Source organism: Pholis gunnellus, assembly GCF_910591455.1.
Source record: "Pholis gunnellus genome assembly, chromosome: 19".
NCBI classification, from domain to species: Eukaryota; Metazoa; Chordata; class Actinopteri; order Perciformes; family Pholidae; genus Pholis; species Pholis gunnellus.
This window is the reverse complement of record NC_136546.1, coordinates 14,106,879-14,125,918: the sequence shown is the minus strand read 5'-3', so window position 1 is coordinate 14,125,918 and position 19,040 is coordinate 14,106,879. Positions and strand designations below refer to the sequence as shown.

At 42.6% G+C, this 19,040-nt stretch overlaps 2 protein-coding genes across 4 annotated transcripts in view; one reads left to right on the top strand and one right to left on the bottom strand.

The window, feature by feature from the left end:
- Nucleotides 1–1,939: 1,939 nt before the first annotated feature.
- Nucleotides 1,940–4,578, top strand: l3hypdh (trans-L-3-hydroxyproline dehydratase). Its single transcript, XM_079179967.1, has 6 exons — nucleotides 1,940–1,999; nucleotides 2,717–3,201; nucleotides 3,283–3,452; nucleotides 3,576–3,698; nucleotides 3,815–3,952; nucleotides 4,240–4,578. The coding sequence occupies exons 2-6, from the start codon at nucleotides 2,724–2,726 to the stop codon at nucleotides 4,363–4,365; spliced, it is 1,035 nt and encodes a 344-aa protein (XP_079036093.1). The 5' UTR covers nucleotides 1,940–1,999; nucleotides 2,717–2,723; the 3' UTR covers nucleotides 4,366–4,578.
- A 236-nt stretch (nucleotides 4,579–4,814) lies between these two features.
- The window catches only part of daam1b (dishevelled associated activator of morphogenesis 1b), a 40,506-nt gene continuing 26,280 nt past the window's right edge, over nucleotides 4,815–19,040 (bottom strand). For 2 of the 3 annotated variants that reach the window (XM_079180213.1, XM_079180214.1), the window contains exons 4-26: nucleotides 18,058–18,129; nucleotides 17,683–17,777; nucleotides 16,945–17,278; nucleotides 16,717–16,827; nucleotides 16,489–16,592; nucleotides 16,270–16,336; nucleotides 16,033–16,150; nucleotides 14,900–15,038; nucleotides 14,626–14,684; nucleotides 14,346–14,533; nucleotides 13,510–13,797; nucleotides 13,300–13,407; nucleotides 12,104–12,133; nucleotides 11,646–11,743; nucleotides 11,057–11,141; nucleotides 10,555–10,661; nucleotides 9,760–9,848; nucleotides 9,430–9,598; nucleotides 8,892–8,999; nucleotides 8,749–8,809; nucleotides 8,497–8,628; nucleotides 7,136–7,306; nucleotides 4,815–6,350 (exon numbers count right to left, since the gene is read on the bottom strand). In XM_079180213.1, coding sequence (XP_079036339.1) covers nucleotides 6,138–6,350; nucleotides 7,136–7,306; nucleotides 8,497–8,628; nucleotides 8,749–8,809; nucleotides 8,892–8,999; nucleotides 9,430–9,598; nucleotides 9,760–9,848; nucleotides 10,555–10,661; nucleotides 11,057–11,141; nucleotides 11,646–11,743; nucleotides 12,104–12,133; nucleotides 13,300–13,407; nucleotides 13,510–13,797; nucleotides 14,346–14,533; nucleotides 14,626–14,684; nucleotides 14,900–15,038; nucleotides 16,033–16,150; nucleotides 16,270–16,336; nucleotides 16,489–16,592; nucleotides 16,717–16,827; nucleotides 16,945–17,278; nucleotides 17,683–17,777; nucleotides 18,058–18,129 — 2,946 coding nt within the window. In that variant the 3' untranslated portion in view covers nucleotides 4,815–6,137. The remainder of the gene's footprint in view (nucleotides 6,351–7,135; nucleotides 7,307–8,496; nucleotides 8,629–8,748; nucleotides 8,810–8,891; nucleotides 9,000–9,429; nucleotides 9,599–9,759; nucleotides 9,849–10,554; nucleotides 10,662–11,056; nucleotides 11,142–11,645; nucleotides 11,744–12,103; nucleotides 12,134–13,299; nucleotides 13,408–13,509; nucleotides 13,798–14,345; nucleotides 14,534–14,625; nucleotides 14,685–14,899; nucleotides 15,039–16,032; nucleotides 16,151–16,269; nucleotides 16,337–16,488; nucleotides 16,593–16,716; nucleotides 16,828–16,944; nucleotides 17,279–17,682; nucleotides 17,778–18,057; nucleotides 18,130–19,040) is intronic. The other variant, XM_079180215.1, reaches the window with a different exon arrangement.

Genomic DNA, 19,040 nt, shown 5'->3' with positions numbered 1-19,040 from the left:
AAGGCTTTTGTTGAAACATGTGAGCCTGATAGGAGCCGAAGTCACATTTTTAAAAACATATTCTGAGTTTAAGGCTTTTTTGTAAAGCTATCATTTCCATGATCCTCCTTGACTTTTATTTTATTGTTAATTTATAGTTCATGGCAGAACATCAGAGAAGTGGTTAAGCAAGAAGGTTCACCTGCCATAACTGTCATGATTATTTAACCAGCTTGAACTTGCTGTCTTAGAGAAAGCAGGAGCCGCTCGGACTTTTATCAGTCTGAGCGGACCGGAGCTCAGTAAACGTTTCCACAAGTGTTAAATACATGTCTCCCTTTAGTTACGGTATTAATTGTCAGGTAAAGATATGTGCCTTACAATGATAAAGCCTCATTCAGGGTTGTTTTAATGAGACATGATCAACTCTTTATGGTTTTTGAGCATATGTTTTACAGTAGAAACATTAATTCTGTGTGACTTTTACCCCTTTTTAGGGGATAATGGAAGAATTTTCTCATTTGAATCTGTCACTGCACTATGCATTCATTTTATGAACTGTTTAGAAACTCTTTATATTGCGTCTGAGCCTCATCCCCATGCATGTGAAATAGGAATAGGTGCTTTAAAAGACTTTTATTGTTGAATATCTTTATCTCTATATTTTGGGAAAGACTTCCTTAAACAAGATGATAATATTTTGACATGTATAAGCAAACTTACTGTACATCCCTTCATGTATCTATGCCTCTTGCTCAGGTATATTTGCTCTGATGTTGAATTTCAATATTTATTTCAGTATGAATGATTATATCTTTGACTACCTGTAAATTAGATAGTTATGCAATTTATAAATGTAAAACATTTAGCACCACCGCTATGCAAATCTAAATGAACGGACACTGCTCTTTGTCATGCAAACATTTGCATTTGTTTATTCTGGTTGGATAAAGATGATTACGATGATGTACACGACCAAACAGCATGGTTACAGTTTTAGTTCAAGATCTTTTATTTTTATTTTCTGTGTGACTGAATCATCGCTGTACGAACTGTGAGGATGAAAGCATGTGGCTGTTGGTCTATTATTCAGAACATCTATTTTATATTACATGTATAAATGCTGTTGCATGCATCCAGAGAACCTGTAAACAGTGAAATGAATAATGAAAACTGATGCCTGCTCACCATCTGTTGTTTATAGTCTTCTCTGTTATGCAACAAAAGTCTTTAAATCAAAAGCATTGAAAACTTCAACATGCACAGAGTTTTCTTCTTATCTTTTACATGTTTTATGTTGCTCATCAAAGTGAGTCAAAGCAGTATTTGTGAACATGAACAGTTGTTGCAATCAAGTTAAATATAGTTACTCCTTTTCTTCTTTTTTACGGATTATTTTCACACAATAGTTGAACATGGGGACAGATAAGACACTTGGGGAGAGGGCACAGGAACAAAGGTGTCCAACTTGGAATCATATCACTTTTGGCATTAGCAAGATCGGACTTCTTCACATTTCCAAAATTAAATTTTCAGTTTTCCTCATCCTCAGTGCTGATATGGAGATAGTACCTCTTACATTATAAATACATATAAAAAATATGTATCAAGCAAGTTTAAAAATCTGCAAACAATGGCTTGAACTCAAATAATGCTGACTGTAGTACCTTGTTTAATTCTAGGACTAAAACACATCACAGTCCGCTTGTGGCGTAGTGATGCTGCCTCTGACAGCCGACTTGTTAGCGATATCAGTTCGATCCCGGAAATATAATTTATATATATATATTATACATACATATATATTTTTTTCTTCTTCTTTTAACTGTGTTACAGAGTTCTTATACGTGACACATGTTTGCACAAAACAGGCTCCAAAGACGATTGTTTTTTTTTACCAACATTATTATTTCAAAGGAAGGGCACCGTGCTCCCTTCCTGTTTCAACACATAAACAGCGACCCACGTGTCAAACTCGAGTGGACTCGTTTCACCATAAGACTGTCCAACGTGGAATCCGGTATGTTTCGACCATAGACCGTATAAGCTTTGACACTCTACTGCACAATTAAACAATGCGACCTTCACGAGGACGGCTACGTGTTCTCTGAAGGTCACCAGTTAACAGGGTCGCTTGATAAACCGTAACACCAAATATAGAGTGTTCTTGGACAACGTGTCGTTGAGGCAATATTTTCCCAAATCGCTCAAATGTGAGAGCTGTTTGAAGTTTGGCCAGAGTCTGTTCGTGTGTAGGAGTGATTTTGCCATAAGTGGTACATTTGGGGAGAATGAATGTGAAGGAGACTGTGAGAAAACCCCCCGCCGAAAAGGGTCTTCTTTGCAAAGAGAATCATGCAACATGGGGTCCTAACTGTCCAAAGGGAGTAAATGAGACGTGAATAGACATAATTAGATCTAAGAATAGACATACGCACAAGGAAATAGGATATGGTGTAAGACAAGGAGCTGAGGAGCTTCTTGAAGAAGGACCAGGTGAACTTTATGACCTTTGTGGTAATTTACTGTACCACTGTAATAGAAGGGAAATCTGAGAACATTTACCTAACTACAGATGTTTAGTTGCTACATTATTACACTGCTCTTTATAACATTCATGAAAGTAGGAGCAGGAAACCTCAAAGAAAAGAGAATTCACAAATGATCTACAATAATGAAAATTGTGTTAGAAAACAAGCGTTCTGATTTGCATTGTTTTTATTATTTTTTAAATCAGCGCTGAGATGGAAATGCTGCTTCCCCCTCACGTGGGAGACAAGCTCTCAGTGGTTGACATGCACACAGGCGGGGAGCCTTTACGGATCATCCGCAGCGGCTACCCAGAGGTCAAAGGTGACAGTGTGCTGTCCAAGCGGCGTTATGTCCGGGAACATCTGGATCACCTCAGGAGGGCGCTGATGTACGAGCCGCGGGGACACTACGACATGTACGGAGCCCTGCTGGTGAACAGCGAGATGCCCGAGGCCGATCTGGGGGTGCTGTTCATGCACAACGAGGGGTACAGCACCATGTGTGGACACGCCGTCATCGCTCTGGGGCGCTTCGCTGTCGACTACAAACTGGTGAAAGAACCACGGTCACCGGAGACTCAAGTGAACATACACTGTCCCTGTGGGCTGGTGAAGGCCTTTGTCGAGTACTCTGATGGGAAGACGGGAGGGGTGAGGTTTCTCAGCGTGCCAGCGTTTGCGTTTGCAACAGGTAGGACACTCACTCTGAAGAAACTGTTTTCAGGAGGGTTTTTTTTTATGCCCCTGGGTTCACTATATTACTTTTGACCAGATGTGAAGGTGACGGTGGAAAGGTTTGGCGATGTGACGGTTGATATCAGCTATGGAGGAGCCTTCTACGCCTTTGTAGACGCCCAGAGGTTTGGCCTCAATGTGACCAAGTCCAGGACTCGAGATCTGGTAGACGCAGCCACAGCGGTGACCAACGCTGTCAAATCTCAGGTAAGAAGTTCATGGGCGGAGGAAAAAAAGACATGACAAAATACCCCCAGACAACAGTATCTGTATGCAAAGCGCCTGTCCATGAAGCCTTTGTTGATTTCGCACAGCGTTATTCTCATCTAGGTGAAGTTACACCACCCAACCAGTGATGATCTGGCCTTCCTCTATGGCACCATCCTCACTGACGGCAAAGATGATTATTCCTCCGATCCCACCGCCAATATCTGTGTGTTCGCTGAAGCTCAGGTATTTTACAGAAACGGGTCCAGAGAAAACAAAAAACAACACAGCTTGTTATTTGACACTTGGTGGAGGCGAGCTATCTGAAAGCTGGCTTTAACTGGTTTTAAATGTGTTCTCAGGTGGACCGGAGCCCCACTGGTTCTGGTGTTACAGCCCGAGTGGCCCTTCAGTATCACAAAGGTCTCATCCAGCTGAACCAGACCAGGACGTTTCAGAGCGGAGCCACCGGATCCCAGTTCACAGGGAAAGCTGTTGAGGTACCAGAGGTTCCTTCTGAAAGGTTTATGGGTTTACTGTCACGGTTAAGATGTGCCATTAGCCAAAGGTCAGCAGCAGTTTGAAACAAGTTTAAGTCTCCACTGGTGGAATCGATCACTGCAAAGTTAAACAAATACGATTTTGGTAAGAGACGCCTGGATGAGTTCAGGCTGTCAATGAGTTGTTGTGGTTCTGCTGTTGTGGCATAAAACGTTTTGTCCATTTATAAAAGAATACAGCTCACAACCTTCTGTTAACAGCAGCATGTTTGTGATTTTGTGTTCAGGAGACCACGTTTGGAGACTTCAGGGCTGTCGTGGTGGAGGTTGCCGGCAGAGCTTGTTACACCGGAGTCTCGTGCTTTGTGCAGGAGCCAGATGACACGCTGAGTCAGGGTTTTCTACTGAAGTGAGCCTCAATTACAGGTCGTTATCAAATATGGTTATACATTAAAAAGTGTTTAAAACATTACTTATTAAGTACTCTGTAGCTTAGCAAACAATAGAACATCTCAAAGCTCTCCAAGAAGAGAATTGGATCTGTAATAAACTGTGTTAAAGAGACAACATGTTATATTAGTTTTCTATGTATTTGAGTATTTGATCAATAAATAAGTATTTACCATTTTGTTTTGATTTAATAGAAATTATCCACCTTTCACGAGGACTAACCTGGTTTAAGATTAGTTTTTCTGCTACACTTGTATTAAATGTAGCAGTGATGAGTCTGACGCCATGGTGGGTTTCTTTTCAGTAACATTTACTGACCACTAGATGGAGCCATGAGCCTGCTGCCGATCATACGCTGCATAATAATTCATTCAAGTGCATGTGCTTAGCAGCTAAATGCAAAAAAACTCCAAACTGTTTCTCCCATTTATTGTCATCATCAGGTCATTGTACAATAGAAAGCAATATTTAAATTATAAAAGTCCAATGGAGGTGTTTGACACTGGATGGATTCACACAGCCCAGCGGACAAATTAATAAAGTCAAAAGGTTTCACGTCCACATTGGAATGTTTTCTACAAGAATGAAAACATCACATGTGGATCACGCAGAGTTTAATATCAGGGTGTTGTGTCTTATTTTTTGCAGTGTAAATCCAGCCAGAGTACAGAAGACATATTCCATATATTCAATGAATACGTAAAGGAGGGCACTCCCTTTGGAGAGGGAAAATAAGTGTATTGTTTTAATAGCATTCAGCATAGTAATTATGAATTTATATGTGCATGTGTCACAAGCACGCAACCTTATATATATATATAGATATATATGTAATCTATGACATGAGTGTCCACACTTGTAGAGAAACTGCAGATTAGACCCAGGCCTTTGAGAGTACCCACTCAACAAATAGAACAACAACGTTAAGGCCAGCTCTTAACAGGAAAAACTTCAAATGAAACATACAGTGATCAGATATAGAAATGCTGCATGTCAATAATGATGAATAGAAAACAAACTTCTCAGCCGCGCCACTTGCAGTCCAAACCACGTCTGTCTAACAGCGCAGCGCCTCAGTCCTGTGATGGTTCTGACTGCAAGAGACCGGCAGGGTCAAGAGGAAGTTCAGCTTCAGTCTTTCTCCAAAGGATCTCTGGGACAACTCGGGCACGAAAGCAGCCTCGGGCATGAAAGCAGCCTCTCTCAATCTATGAAATCAGTCCGTACAAAATGGCCCCTTGTGTTTTTAATGGAATCATCTTCCTGTTTTGGGTCGAGCATCAAGCCCTGAAGGAGTCCGCTAGCTGCACAGTTCAATCTGTGCATAGATCCAGACGTACAAAAACAGCACAGAGCCGTTCCTATCATACAAGCGTGAGCTTCTCTTACACCCGGAAGGAACCCTTTTACCCCCCAGCGGGGGGCGAACATCCAGCTCTTGTGCAACAACTTTAAAACATTTCATTTGACCAAGCTGATCCTTCGGCGGGAATTATCTGATTTGGTCGTCAACAAGTTTTGGCTTCTTCTCCGTTTTAACATCAAAATCTCAAGGAGGATGAAAGGTCTGATCGTGTTGTGCTGTGTGTGCGGCTCTGCAGCCGATGATGCCAGGCCGAGCCGGGTGGGAACGGAGGAGGGGCGGGGGCGGAGGAATGTGCATGTCAGTTTGACCCAGAGGGAAACTAATGAGCAGGGTGGGCGAACGAAACAAGGACGATGACCTCAACCCCGCTTAGAAGTTGAGCTTTGTGACCGGTCGCTCTCTGCTCGCGTCTGTTGCCTGGCTGTTGATGCGCTTGCGGTTGCGTTTCATTTTGGATAAGTCCTTGTCGAAGACCTCGCCGGACCGCAGCGCCGACACCAAGTCATCAAACTCGCCGCCGTCGTCCTCCCCGTTTGCCTTTGCTTTCCGGGCCTTTCGCTCCCTCTCCCTCTGCTCTTTCAGCTGATGACACAGAAATAAAAAAATCTATGTAATTAAAACTAAAATTACCGCCTCGCAGGTGTATATGCCTCCACCAACCAGTCATGTTGCAGTTTACATTCATGTCTGTCTAAAATGTCCTCACTTCCACATTTTATCCTATTAAACATTTATGGGAAAATGTCATAATTGGTGTCTGAATTTCTTGAGTTATGGACAAAAATCCAAGAGAACTTTGACCACCAAAATCTAATCAGTTCATCCTTGAGAGCAAGCGGACTTTAATGCAAAATCTTTGAAAATTGGCTAAAAGGTTCATGAGAATGGACCCGAATTTATTAAGATCAGAGAAATAATTTGACATTTTTTTTAATACAGTCGTAGAATTAGTTGGGAAGATCGATACCACTCTGTTAAATATGAAGCCAGCAGCAGCTAGTTAGCATAGCATAGCTTAGCATAATGACTAGAGGCAGGAGGAAACAGCTACAAGAGCCAGGCTAGCTGTTTGTTACAAGCTCCTTGTTTCCATTTTGTGCTAAGCTAACCGGCCGCAGGCTGTAACTTTATATAGTAAGGACAGATATGTAGTATCGTGATATCGATCTTCTCACTCGGCAGAAAACTAATAAATATATATTTCCCAAAATGTCAAACTATTCCTTATAGCTGTAGTGTTTTATCAAAATGTACACAGTCTCGCTTTAACTCTGAATAAATGTCTGAGTTTCTACAATATTTCAGATTATACTACATAGTTATATTGTGTTTTATAACTGCGGTTCTTTTTGGGATCGATCAGACACCTGAGCTTCCATCTTGGCCCTGCGCTCCTCCTCCTCTTTGCGTTTTCGCATGTTCTCGTTCTCCTGCTGAGCCTCGGCGAACGACTGCAGGAACTGGTCAAAGATGCCAAAGAACTCATCTGGCTGCATCTTGCTGGCATCCTCACCAAAGTGCTTTACTGCCTTCAGAAACTGTGGGACCAAAGAGAAGGGGGCACACATGGGATTAGATTTACAGCGGGACACAGTCGAACCATGTTTTACTCCGTCTTTGACTGTTTTACAGGGGACTCTTTAGGTCCCAGCTCTTTGAAATAAGAGCAGGGTACCAGTAGTTGGGCTTTGAAGCTCGTGTTAACTCAGATGTGACCGGCTACTGATTACAGCTGAGGCCAGAGACTGGAGCCAGAGCCCAAATTAAGGCAACATGTTTGTTGAATGTTTTTCACAGTCAGTTAAAAAAAGAGGATATCCAGATGTGAGGTCATGCTGACAACATACACCTTCTAAGATGTGCAGCGAACGGTTGGTTAATGTGCGACGCATTCAGGTATGATGCATTTTTTTTTTTTTACTTCCTCACAAAAGGACGCAGTTTCTGTGGCAGAAATGCCCTCTCTTTTTCTTTACATCTTGTTATTTATGCACACAAACAAGATGCACGGAGCTGTTTAAAGAGTCAGTCTGTGTGTATGAGTACAGAGGACCACTGTAAACATATTTAACTATGGGACACCGTAAATTATTTGCAGAAAACGAATGGCTGCCATGTGACCAGCTGAGCACTTGGGTCAATGTAACGCACACTATGGGGTGAAAAACACGCTCAGAGATGAAAACCTCTGCACCAATAAATGTGGGCAGATGCATAAATTTAAAGTTTAAAACTTCAGGGTGTCAAGCTTTTCCCAGAAAGGTGAATATGCTCAGGTTTCCGGTAGTAAAAAGACCATTTCTCATAAAATGGCAGCAAAATCCAGACTCACCTTTTGCTTTTGTACTACAAATGAGTGCTGAGTAAATTCACATTCTGTTACCCTCTAGTCTTCACAAAGACCATCCACATTAAAATGCAACGATAACATTTGATAAAAGCTTTCATTAAATAACGTGAGGTCGAACATAATGGTGCAAAAATGCTATTTTCCGTCCCTGTTCCTGCTTTTCTCTCTTGACCTGCACACATGGCAGCGAGCGGGCGGACCAATAAAGCGGCAGGAAGCTGAAACACTTCACTCCCCGCCGTTAGCTTTTCCTACAAAGGTGACAGACGAGGTCAATAAGGCACGTAGAAACAGCTGCATCCGAGAGGAAATGGGACGCTTTCTGTTTCTACAAGTGACAGTGGTGCTGTCCGGTCTGCTCGAACACACTTGACGTACCAGTTCCTTGGCCTCGGTGAGAGAGTCCTCCACGTCGGAGAAGCTGAAGCTGGCCACGGTGATGAACTGACTCACGACCGACACAAACTTGTCGCCCAGCTCCTGCGGTCGCTTCTTCTGATATTCCAGCTCCTACGAGTGAAAGTTATCCAGAAGAGGGAAGTTGAAGTAAAGCTTGACCTGCACTAAATAATGCACAACAGCATGACCAATGAATGAACGCGCGTTATGTCGTAAATCTTGGTGACTCACACTCTCCACGCTTCTTAAGCCGCTGCGCATGTTGCCGATATCTTTTTCCAGCTCGGTCATGCTGCAAAAAGAAAAGCGATGGTTCAATACAAAAAGAGAAGCAGTTGAAAGTCAGGCAGCAAGATCTTCACAGCTCCACCTACTTGACTTTGGCGGCATCAGAGAGACTCTGCAGGTCCTCCTGGAACATCAGGACTTTGGGGTATTTCTTCTCCAGGATGGTGATCAGGTAGTGCAGGAGGGTTATGTTTCTGCAAACACGGGAGACGTACAGACACTGAGGTGAACCAAGCTTCGAGGCAGCGGACGTGTCAAATGTGCGATATATTGCTTTTATTATGTGCGTTCAGATACGAATAACCATATGGGGTTTCATCTATATCACGTTCCCTGTTCCAGACGTGACTTTTGTAGATTGCATGCCGCTCTTTTTGTTTTACGGCCTGCCAGTGTTGATGTATTTATGTTCTCTGCTGACTCCTAAAACTCCTTCTTAAACTACAGCTGTAGTTTAGCGGTAAACAGTAGCTGTATCTTTCGGTCGTGCAGACATATTTTGTATCTCAAAGAAGGCGAGGGCTCCTCTTGTAAGAGATTCAGAATCCCAATGAAAGTATTCTGGTACAATGAAGATCAAATCAAATAAAAACAATAAATATCACAGTTGAAAGTTGTTCTTACTTGTCGATACTGGATTTGGTATCAGCAATCTTGTTGAGCGAAGACACCTTGAAGCCGTAAGCGTTCCCCCTCTGACCCTTGTTCATGAAGTTTCCAAAGGCGAGCACCACCTCGAGCAGCTGCTTCAGGTTTCTGCTGTGTAACATCTCCTTAGACGCCCTGCTGAGAGCTGAGACAGGAAAACATGAAATATGTTTTTAGGTAATTAAAGGTGACTGATTCATTTTAACACGTAGGTAGCTTGGCAAGCCACTACAGAGATACTTCAAAGGAGAATACATTTCTTACTTTTACATTTTTTGAAGTTATATCACGACAGATTTTTCTTACCTTCAACTTTGGGTTTGATCTCAGCGATCCTCTCTGCAAACTTCTTTTTGAAGTACAAAGACTGCAGCCTCTGCTGGTAGTGGTTTATTCTGGACAGGGGACGGAAAAAATGTGTGTCAGAGGAACAAACAGAGTCAAAAATAATAAATTATGAACAGGGAAATCCACCAAGTTAGACAAAAGCCACAAACATGGACAATGTGCTCTGGGCAAAATAAAGCAAGCCGCCTGTGTGCTCATTCAATCGCACATATAAAGTTGTGGTAATGAAGCTTATTTTTGGCAGTGTTTTTCATTTCAGCTTATAAAACCACTGACTCGGCAGCTAATGAATACCACTGTGACTTTTGTACTCTGAGTAAACTCAACCCCCCCCCCCCCCCCCCCCCCCCCCCCCCCACCACGAACTATCTGTTTCTATTGTCACTACACTGTAGGAACAGCAGTTTAGTTTCTGATCTGAATGTATTTAAGGCAGCTAGTGGCAGAGTTGTGACACATTTCCTTTGTTCCTTTTATCTTCCAGGACTTATTACATTACATTGTTATTATGTTACAGACTTGATTTATTCACCAACACGATTAAGATGAGTCACACATTCAGCTATTGTTCCCCGGCTAAGTAGAAACCCATGTGTGACTTCACTTATCTGCCCTGACTGAGAGGAAACAATGGCTATTGTTTGTCAGCACTTCTGATCTGCAGAGCGCTGCACTGACCTGATACTGTCAGGTTTCATGATAATATCTGTTTCAATACAGAATTAAAAAAAAAAAGCGTGAAGGCTAAAGTACCTGCTCATCTCATAGAAGAAGCGGTCAGGTTTTGCCATTCGGTCGAGCTCATGTTTGTGCTCCTCCAGAAGATCCACATCGCTCTTCTCTGGGACAAACTTCAGCAGCTGATGGAACAAAAGCAAAACTCTTTGATTCCCATTTCAAACATTCACCTGTACTCATTTCTGTTAGAGGCAGAGGAGGGGTTTTATCACATTGTCTGTTAAAGTAATATATCATATACCAGGGGGCTGAATCTCTGCTGTCGTGCTTTTGCATCTCACCGTCTCTCTCCACTTCAATATAAAGAACATTAACCAAATATACTGTTATCAGAGCTGTAGCTTGTTTCAACATTGGCTCTGAAAATAGGTGAACACGGGGCTTAATGCTGAAGGTGGTGCTGACAGGCATGAATTGCTGCTATTTTTTGTAAGCAGTCCAAAGTGCAATCGCTAAATGAAGGCGCGCTTGATTCACCCAGCAGCACTTGCTGCTCGCAGTGAACCTGATGACGTACCTGCTCCAGCATGTCTTTGGGAAGGTCCTCCTGTTCGTCCATGGTCAGGATGGCTCTCTTCATCTCCTCGTTGGAAAGTTTCAGCCTGCAGCGCAAAACAGATGCATTACTTTAGCTGTCCTTCGTATTCAAGATGGCTTTTAGGTCCATTTAAATCACATCACGTAGACATACTTAACACCTTCTTTTGTACATATACGTTCTAAAGAAAATGATAGACGAGCGAATAAATAAAAATCCCAAAGAGATCAGTGAGATCTATTACTTACAAAGACATCTTTGCTCGTTAACCTTTACGTAATAATGATGATGCTTGTAATAAACATTGTGGTGTGGTTTGAGGTTGAGGGAGAGCACCGTATGCTTATATGTGATGTTTTTATGTCATTGTATTAAGTGTGTTTATGATATTATATACCTTTATTTGTTTCGCTTTTTATTCATCTCTTATTGACCTCTTTAAAAATGAGATTGTGTATCCTCAAAACTACATGTTGAAAGATAAACTAAATTTGAAATACAATGGGAGATATCCCTTACAGCCTGTGCAGTGTCAGTAATGATTTATAAGATGCTGATATAAACTTACCGCGAGAGGAGGATGTTGCAGTTTTGAGCTCGACGGCCGTCAATGACCGACAGCTCCTTGACTTTTTTAGAGCTCAGCGTGTCGTCTTCTGCCTCTTTCTGTGAGCAAACCGATGAAGAGGTCAGAGTGCAACAGGCTAGTTCAACGTGCACAAGACACACAGACACACAACAACGAAGACGACACAAACCCTCAAGGCCAAACTGAAAATACAGTACAAAGACTTTGAAAACAGTCAGACAGGGAGGTCGTCCCATTCATCAGTACATGCAAATATGACACACAAATAAAGGCAGCTGACTCGCCAACAGTCTCACGAGTCATATAGTCATTATATACATTTAAGTAAGATGGACAAAAGGACATGACGTACAGTATAACACATAAATAAAGATAGAATCCACGAAGAGCGACACAAATTCCAGACTGTACATCTACTGTACTGTAAGAGCACTCACCTGTTTGCTGTTATTGATCATAAAGAAGTCCTAAAATGCAGGCAAGAAGCAGGGAAGACGTAAGCACTCATTAGAATAAGTAAAGCAGTTACGTGATTGCAGCCCATAAAAACAAACAGCTAATGAATCAAAGCTCATTCTGTGCTTAGACAACGACGGATCCATCAGTGATGGAGTGAGCAGCATTGAGGCGTGAGTGGGTGTTCAGTTGCTTACAGTTCACATGCTGTGCACAAACAAAAAAATCAATCGGAAGATCTAAATTTTGCACAAGTTTGGCATCTGTGTTTGTGACCAGAGATGCTTCCGGTTAAGTCATTTTCAGTGTTTTTTATTTTATGTGTTGGACATGCTTCTTGAACTTTTGAAAAGGCATGCTCATTCTCTTCTAAACAACTCACAAAGTCACTACTGATTAACAATATCTAGTAACTAAGAGGAAACAGCTGATTCTGAGCAGCTCACTCATGCATTTTCAATCACACATGGCAGAAGGATCAAAACCACAAACTAAAATAGCAAAAACAGCATTCTGTTCCAATGTAAGAAGGCGGTTAAGATGATTCAAGCCTGAAAGTTTAGTAACACTTTCTATTACACCCGTGTCTATGATGCATTATAAACATACTTATAACGCATTATAATCTGCTTATAGCACCGTGTAATTATAACAATTTATAACAAAAATCCTAACACATATTTTTGGAAGGATCATAATGTATTTTATGGTTGTAAAACACAAGTCATTATAAAATGCTTTATAATCTGCTATGATTATTGTTATAAAGCATTATGAATGTGCTTATAACTAAAATGACACACTGCTATAAAGGAGATTATAACACATTACAAGTATGTTTACGATGCATTATAGAAATGGGCGTCACAGAAAGTGCTACCGAAAGTTTTGCATCTAAGAAACTCCCAAATAAACCTGGAGATTTCCCCGTCTTCTCATTTATTTGTTGCTTCAGGCTGACTTTTGTTTTTTTGTAAATGATCTGACCTCTCCCCCCTTTTCTCCAACTTTGCTTGAGAAATCAAAAGTTGCAAAACAAGAACATTTCATCAGAAGCAAAGCCAGCTGAGCCCTCAGCAACTCTACCCCCCCCCCCCCCCTCTCTCTCCCGGGCCTCTCTGACAATAGACGGCCACATTTGGAGAGCTGGCGAGATGAACTGCCTCGTCCTCAGTACCTGCTGTCTCTGATAGGCTGAGAAGGTCTTTTCAATGTCCTCCAGATCCAGGACTTTGAAAACCTTGGCATCGTCCACCTCCATCCAGATAGTGCCCTCCAGTTTATTCTGAGCAGAGGACAATAAGACATTTATATCTCACATTCTAACACAAAGCATCAATATATTATTACACTATATATTATATATTCGTGTCTCCACTGTTCTCACCTCAGCTAACTTGGCCCAGTTGAAGGACTTGAGTGCGTTGGATGGCTGGGGAATGTTCTTCGTCTTCAGGGATGGTCCAAGGGGTGGTCCCGGCGGGGGAGGGATACCTCCGACGCGTCCAGGAGGAGGTGGGGGTCCACCCGGAGGAGGCGGTGGGGGAGGTGGAGGAGGCATCATGCCCCCAGGGGGCGGCGGGCACATACCTGCAAACGCTGGGATGGGTGGAGGAGGACCACCGGGGGGACCGGGGCCGAGGGGAGGGCCTCCAGGAACAACAGCTGCCCGTCTCTGCAGGGAGAGTATTACACAATCTTAACACTGGACAGGAAAATACTTATACAGAATATTACCAGCCTTATCATTTCAACTTTACACTAATTATATATTTCATGTTTCCCTTCAAATCCCTTACGATGCTTTATGTCCTGGAACAATGGCCTTAAACCTGAGGGTCAGGAGATGATTAAAGGGATATGAACTGTGAGGGAAATCCCTCTGATCTTTCACGATGTAATCATGTTAACTTCCGTTGTGTTTGAACATGCTGAGTCCTGTACAATGTAACCTTTGACTGGATGAATCTTGGCCTGATTGCCTATACTAAGGGAATATTGCCCACCTGGATGTCATCAGAAGATGATCAGAAGGCTAATGAACCCTCTGTCTTTTGTACAAAGACAAACTGAAAGAAGCAACCAGAGGGGGATGACCAAGTCAAGGTATACAGAGAGAGAACAGCTTCCCATCGGGGGGGGGATTTCTTCTGCACCACCCTGGTTGTCATTAACTCAACATTCAATCATAAAGTGGCCCAGTGAATATAAAGGACGACGTACGGTGCTGAGTTCATGTAGTTGGACGGTGAGTTCGGCCACTTGCTGTTTGACATTCTTGTGCTCGTTGCTCTCCTTTTCCAGCTTCTCTTTCATCTTGTTGAGCGTCTGCATCATGTCCTCTTTCTCCTGGGTCTTTGCATCACATTCACGCTCCTTCTTATCAAACTTCTGCTGCAGCTCATGGTGCTCTGAAATGGGAAGCCACGGCGACATGTTCGTCATATTGAGTTAATTAACAAACGCATTCTATTTCAGTTAAATCATTTATAGTCTTACTAACCTTTTCGCATTTTCTCTGCCTGCTCTTTCCACTGTTTGACCTCATTTTCATTGACAAGCCTGCAGAAAGGATGACACACATAATCAACTCCAGCGAACAACTCCAGTCATTGTTTTTCTGAACTTGAAAGGAAAGCTATTTTTGAACTGTTGAGCGCGAGGCTTTTTAATTTCTCATCAAACACAACATTGTTCTGCATTCTACAATCTGGCAGACGAGTAATCTGTTCCATGTCGTCATTCGGTCTGTCTCGGAGGAAGAAACGAGGACTCACATCCGGACAACGTTCTTCACGTTAAAGTTCTCCAGTGGTGTGACGTCGGGATCGTGACCTTTGTCGTTCTGCAAGACCATCTGCTGGACGATGCGATCCAACAGCAGCCAGTACTGCACCGTGTTACCGCTTCTCTTGTCTGAGGAGAGAGGGAGGAAGAGTTTCCCCGTGAGCCTCAGTAATTAGAATGAATTTCTCTCCATTAGTGTCAGTACAGGAACAGCTGGATCCACAGCGGCTGTTTTACTATGACGAACCAAAAGGACTGATTTCCAAAATTAGCTTATAACTCATAACCGATGAGATAAATAGAAGCACTATAACTAGGTTACAGGGTGACACATGAATGTGTTACAGATTAGTGAGTCTGCATCCATCATGAGGGACAACAGGTTTACTGTTGTGTTGTTATTTAGCTTGAAAACCTTTTAGACACACACACACATAGCTACCTTACTGCTAGAAGGTATCCTGTTATTATTTTCTTTAAAATGTTCAATGCATCGCATCATATTCAGTGATATTATTCTGATTACTCTTTTCTATTAAGTACCATCGCAAGCTTGCATTTTATTAACTCTTGAGTTTGACCGCAGCACAGTATTTGTGGCTGAAGTGTTAATTACACGCTTAATGCCTCAGGAAAGTAGCGGAGGGGGGGTCTCGTTAAAAAAAGCCACTCGAGGAGGGGGAAGGTGAGAGTCAAAGAAAAATTGCAGCCGCTTTGTGGCTCTTTGTTTTCAAGTCAAGTGACGTGAGGAAGCTGGCTAAAATTTTAATACAACATGGTGCATTTATTTGCAGAAAAAAAGTAACAAAACCTGAATATTAGCCAACAACGGTCTCCAACTTTGAGTAAGTAAAGTATTACATTTGGCTGGGAATGTGCTTATCCAATATCGGGACGGACTAATCTGCACAAAGTCAACATCCTTATCTTTCTGGCCATAAACCAGAAGGTACAGATGCTCTGTGTATATTGTGGGAGTAATACTACTACCTTGTTTGGAGCCATTTCATTTTTAAACTCACCAGCCTTTAATCCCATTTCACAGTAATTTTTGTGTGACGGTAGTTGTCCAAACATTGTATAGTGTGCAGCCAAGTATTAAACAATGTAAAGAAACACTCACGTGGCATGAGGAGACAGTGATGCAGGACAGACATAAAGTGCGGGTGTGCATCAGTGTGGTTTATCTTCTTGCGGATGAGATCAAAAACTTGGTTGGCACTTTTGGTGTCTATATGTACCTGGAGGAGGAGAAGAAGCGACAACAACAGCCCTGTGAATATCTCCTGCTAAATGTTCTACAGTCACAAATAATGCAAGAATGATGTCAGGGAATTATAGAGGTTTTTTTTCTCCTTACCGACTCAAAACGTTTTGACAAAGCCAGCTCATCCTCGTTCCGCAGCATCTCAAAGTAGTCTAAATGCCTGAGAGTGGGAATGGAAAAACGCCAGTTTAACACTTTTAACACTAATAACACCATTATTTCTTTGATTTCATGTCATTGACTGGCATCACTCTGGAGCAGGTGCATGCTCTCAGAGCTCCAGACATTACTTTATTTTCTGTTCCGTCTCACCTGTCTAATGTGGAGTTTTCATGAGAGCGTAGTTTATCGATCACCGGTTGGATCCCCAACATGAGAAACTCATATCGTAGGTGGATACGGAACTCCAAACTTGTCTGTATTTGAAAAAATAAAATAAAATAAATGAGCAGTAGAAATGTTTTAAAGAGTCTCTTTAATGACATGATGACCTTCCAGGGTGGAAGGAAGCATAAAAGCGGTCTAATGTTTATAATTCACCTCTCCAGCGCCTTGACTCAGCACAGCATTTATAAAGGACATGATGGCTGTTTTCAGGTTGACCTCATCTCTGTATCGCCCTGTACTGCGGTCCAGATCGTTTATTAGGGTCTGCGGGATGACAGGTCATTACAAGTTGTTAAGATATCTTCACACACCGTTGCTTTTAAATGGCTTCATCTATCTACGAATGATTTTAAAACCACCGCTGTGCCTGCTCCCACCCACCTGAAATCTTGTCCTCTCGCAGGTGAAGCGTTGGTAGTGCAGCATGGCCTCCAGGATTTTTTTGTGTCCACCGGGCACCAGACACACGGCGCCCATGATCTCCAACACCGCCACCTTGGTTTTGATGTTCTCCGTGGCCAGGCTCTGAGCGATGATGTTGATGCTCTCGGAGTGAGAGAGGACGTGGGCGCGGCCCTGCGAGTTGTTCATCAGAGCTTTGATGCAGCCAATCAGAGACGTGTGGATCTGCGACTCTGTGGTCTCATAGTCCATGCTCTTCAGGAAGTTCAGGATGCACGTGAGGCCGTCCAGGTCGATAAAACGGGTCACGAACCTGAGAGGAGAGCGGGAAATCAACTTAGTTCGGGAGACTAGTTTGAATGTGAAATACTATAACGCACAAATAAAGTAAAGCTGTATTTTCACAAGCCAAATAGCTAAATGTGTGTATCTATGTGTGTCCATTTATCTATGTCCTTGTGCTACATATCTTCACTAAAGGTAATAAGTAACTGTGCAGTGAAAAGCTCAGGTTACAGAAATGCTTTAATGCACATTCAGGTCAATGGGAAACCGTTAACCAACAGTGCAGTGACCTTTATGGCTGTTCACCAGGTCAAGGTGAGAGCAGCTTAAATGAAAGGAGATGTGATGATGGATGACAGTATATGTTAAGGACAAGGAGGAGATTAAAAAAAAAGGACAGAACAGAGCGAGATGAGGGATGTATTTGTGCACCTCATGGGTTGCGTCCTCAGAGCCGTCTTCAAGCTCTCGATGGTTTTGTTCCTCTCTTCCTCGTCTTCTTTCTCCAGAGCGAGGAGCGTCGTTCTCTGTCCAACAAAAGATTAAACATAGTCTGAAGTCTGAGGGACGGGACGGGACAAATAAAGCTAACCGTACTGATTTCCAGAGACGTACAGGTCACATGGAAAATGTTGAAAGTTATTAGGTTTTATTCAAATGGCCCAGAGGCACAGATTGGTCTCAGAGGGTTTTACAACCTTGGACCTTTGAATCGGATAAAGGAAAGGAAGAGCAACAGAGGACGGGTCCTTCTTCCAGGACTATTTTGTGACCATTTGTTTTATCCAAAAAGAAAGAATTACTTACAGCTGCCATTGAATTGAGCTGATCAATGTAGTATTCTGGCCAGCTAGTTGCACTTTTGTTTTCTTCTTGTTCCTGAAAAACAGAGAACAACAGAGAATGAAGGATGCTGTGCAGTGACAAGGGAAAGAAAACATGAGATGAGTTTATTAGAAAAAGATGTTTTGGGCTTTAGAATATTAATTGGGAGCGATTGAGATTTTTGACTTTAAAAACGTGGCCTTGAAGGAAATATTGCAGAAAGTCAAAAGTCGTTAGTTGGTTCACGACACGTTTGAATAAATCAAAGTCAAACTGCAAACCAGATGGAGAACTTCATTCCATCATTTTCAGATCAATTGGCTTTGAAAGACATGAAACATACAAAGAGCAACAAACACACGGGGAACAGAAGGTCCAGGGAATAAATAGCCAAAAAGCCAAAAATGGAGCAAGAAGTGAAAAGTAGGGCGCCACAGATACCCAGCCCATTTGATCATCAAGTGCTTCACTGAGTTTCAGGAGGTGGTGAGATGTGCAGAAAAGAGAGCACAGCTGCTTGAGAACATCTTGAGATTAGCAAATGAATGTTAAAACGGTGGATTAAGGACACGGCCTGATTTATGCTGCGATTAATCTCCCGATGGGCACGTTTGTATCGCAAGTGAAATATAAGAAATAACTGTCAGACATTTCTTAGATGATTGAATTTTCTAACTCGAGGGGAAAAACACTGAGGAGAAAATGGCTTGACCATGAACTTGGCTTGTACATAAAAGGGCCCCCAGCTTTCATTTTAACTCTGGCTCCATTAAGCACAAGCGAGCTGTGACCATCAGAAACTAATTGGGCGTCAGTTAATAAAGCGGCCTGCAGAGAGACTTGGCTGCTCCGGCAGACACTGCGGGCTTTGGCCGGTCTGCGGGGATCGTGCAGTGACGGGAAGGTCTGATCCTGCTGTTCCACTCGCGTCCGGTGCCAGCTTGACCCAGGCGGGCGCTGGACGG

What these genes read in the sequence shown, in the direction of transcription:
- l3hypdh (XM_079179967.1), top strand. Translation starts at nt 2,724, where the DNA reads ATGGAAATGCTGCTTCCCCCTCACGTGGGAGACAAGCTCTCAGTGGTT. An exon ending in AGCGTTTGCGTTTGCAACAG is followed by an intron (nt 3,202 to 3,282) that starts GTAGGACACTCA and finishes ACTTTTGACCAG; the next exon opens with ATGTGAAGGTGACGGTGGAA. An exon ending in GTGTGTTCGCTGAAGCTCAG is followed by an intron (nt 3,699 to 3,814) that starts GTATTTTACAGA and finishes ATGTGTTCTCAG; the next exon opens with GTGGACCGGAGCCCCACTGG.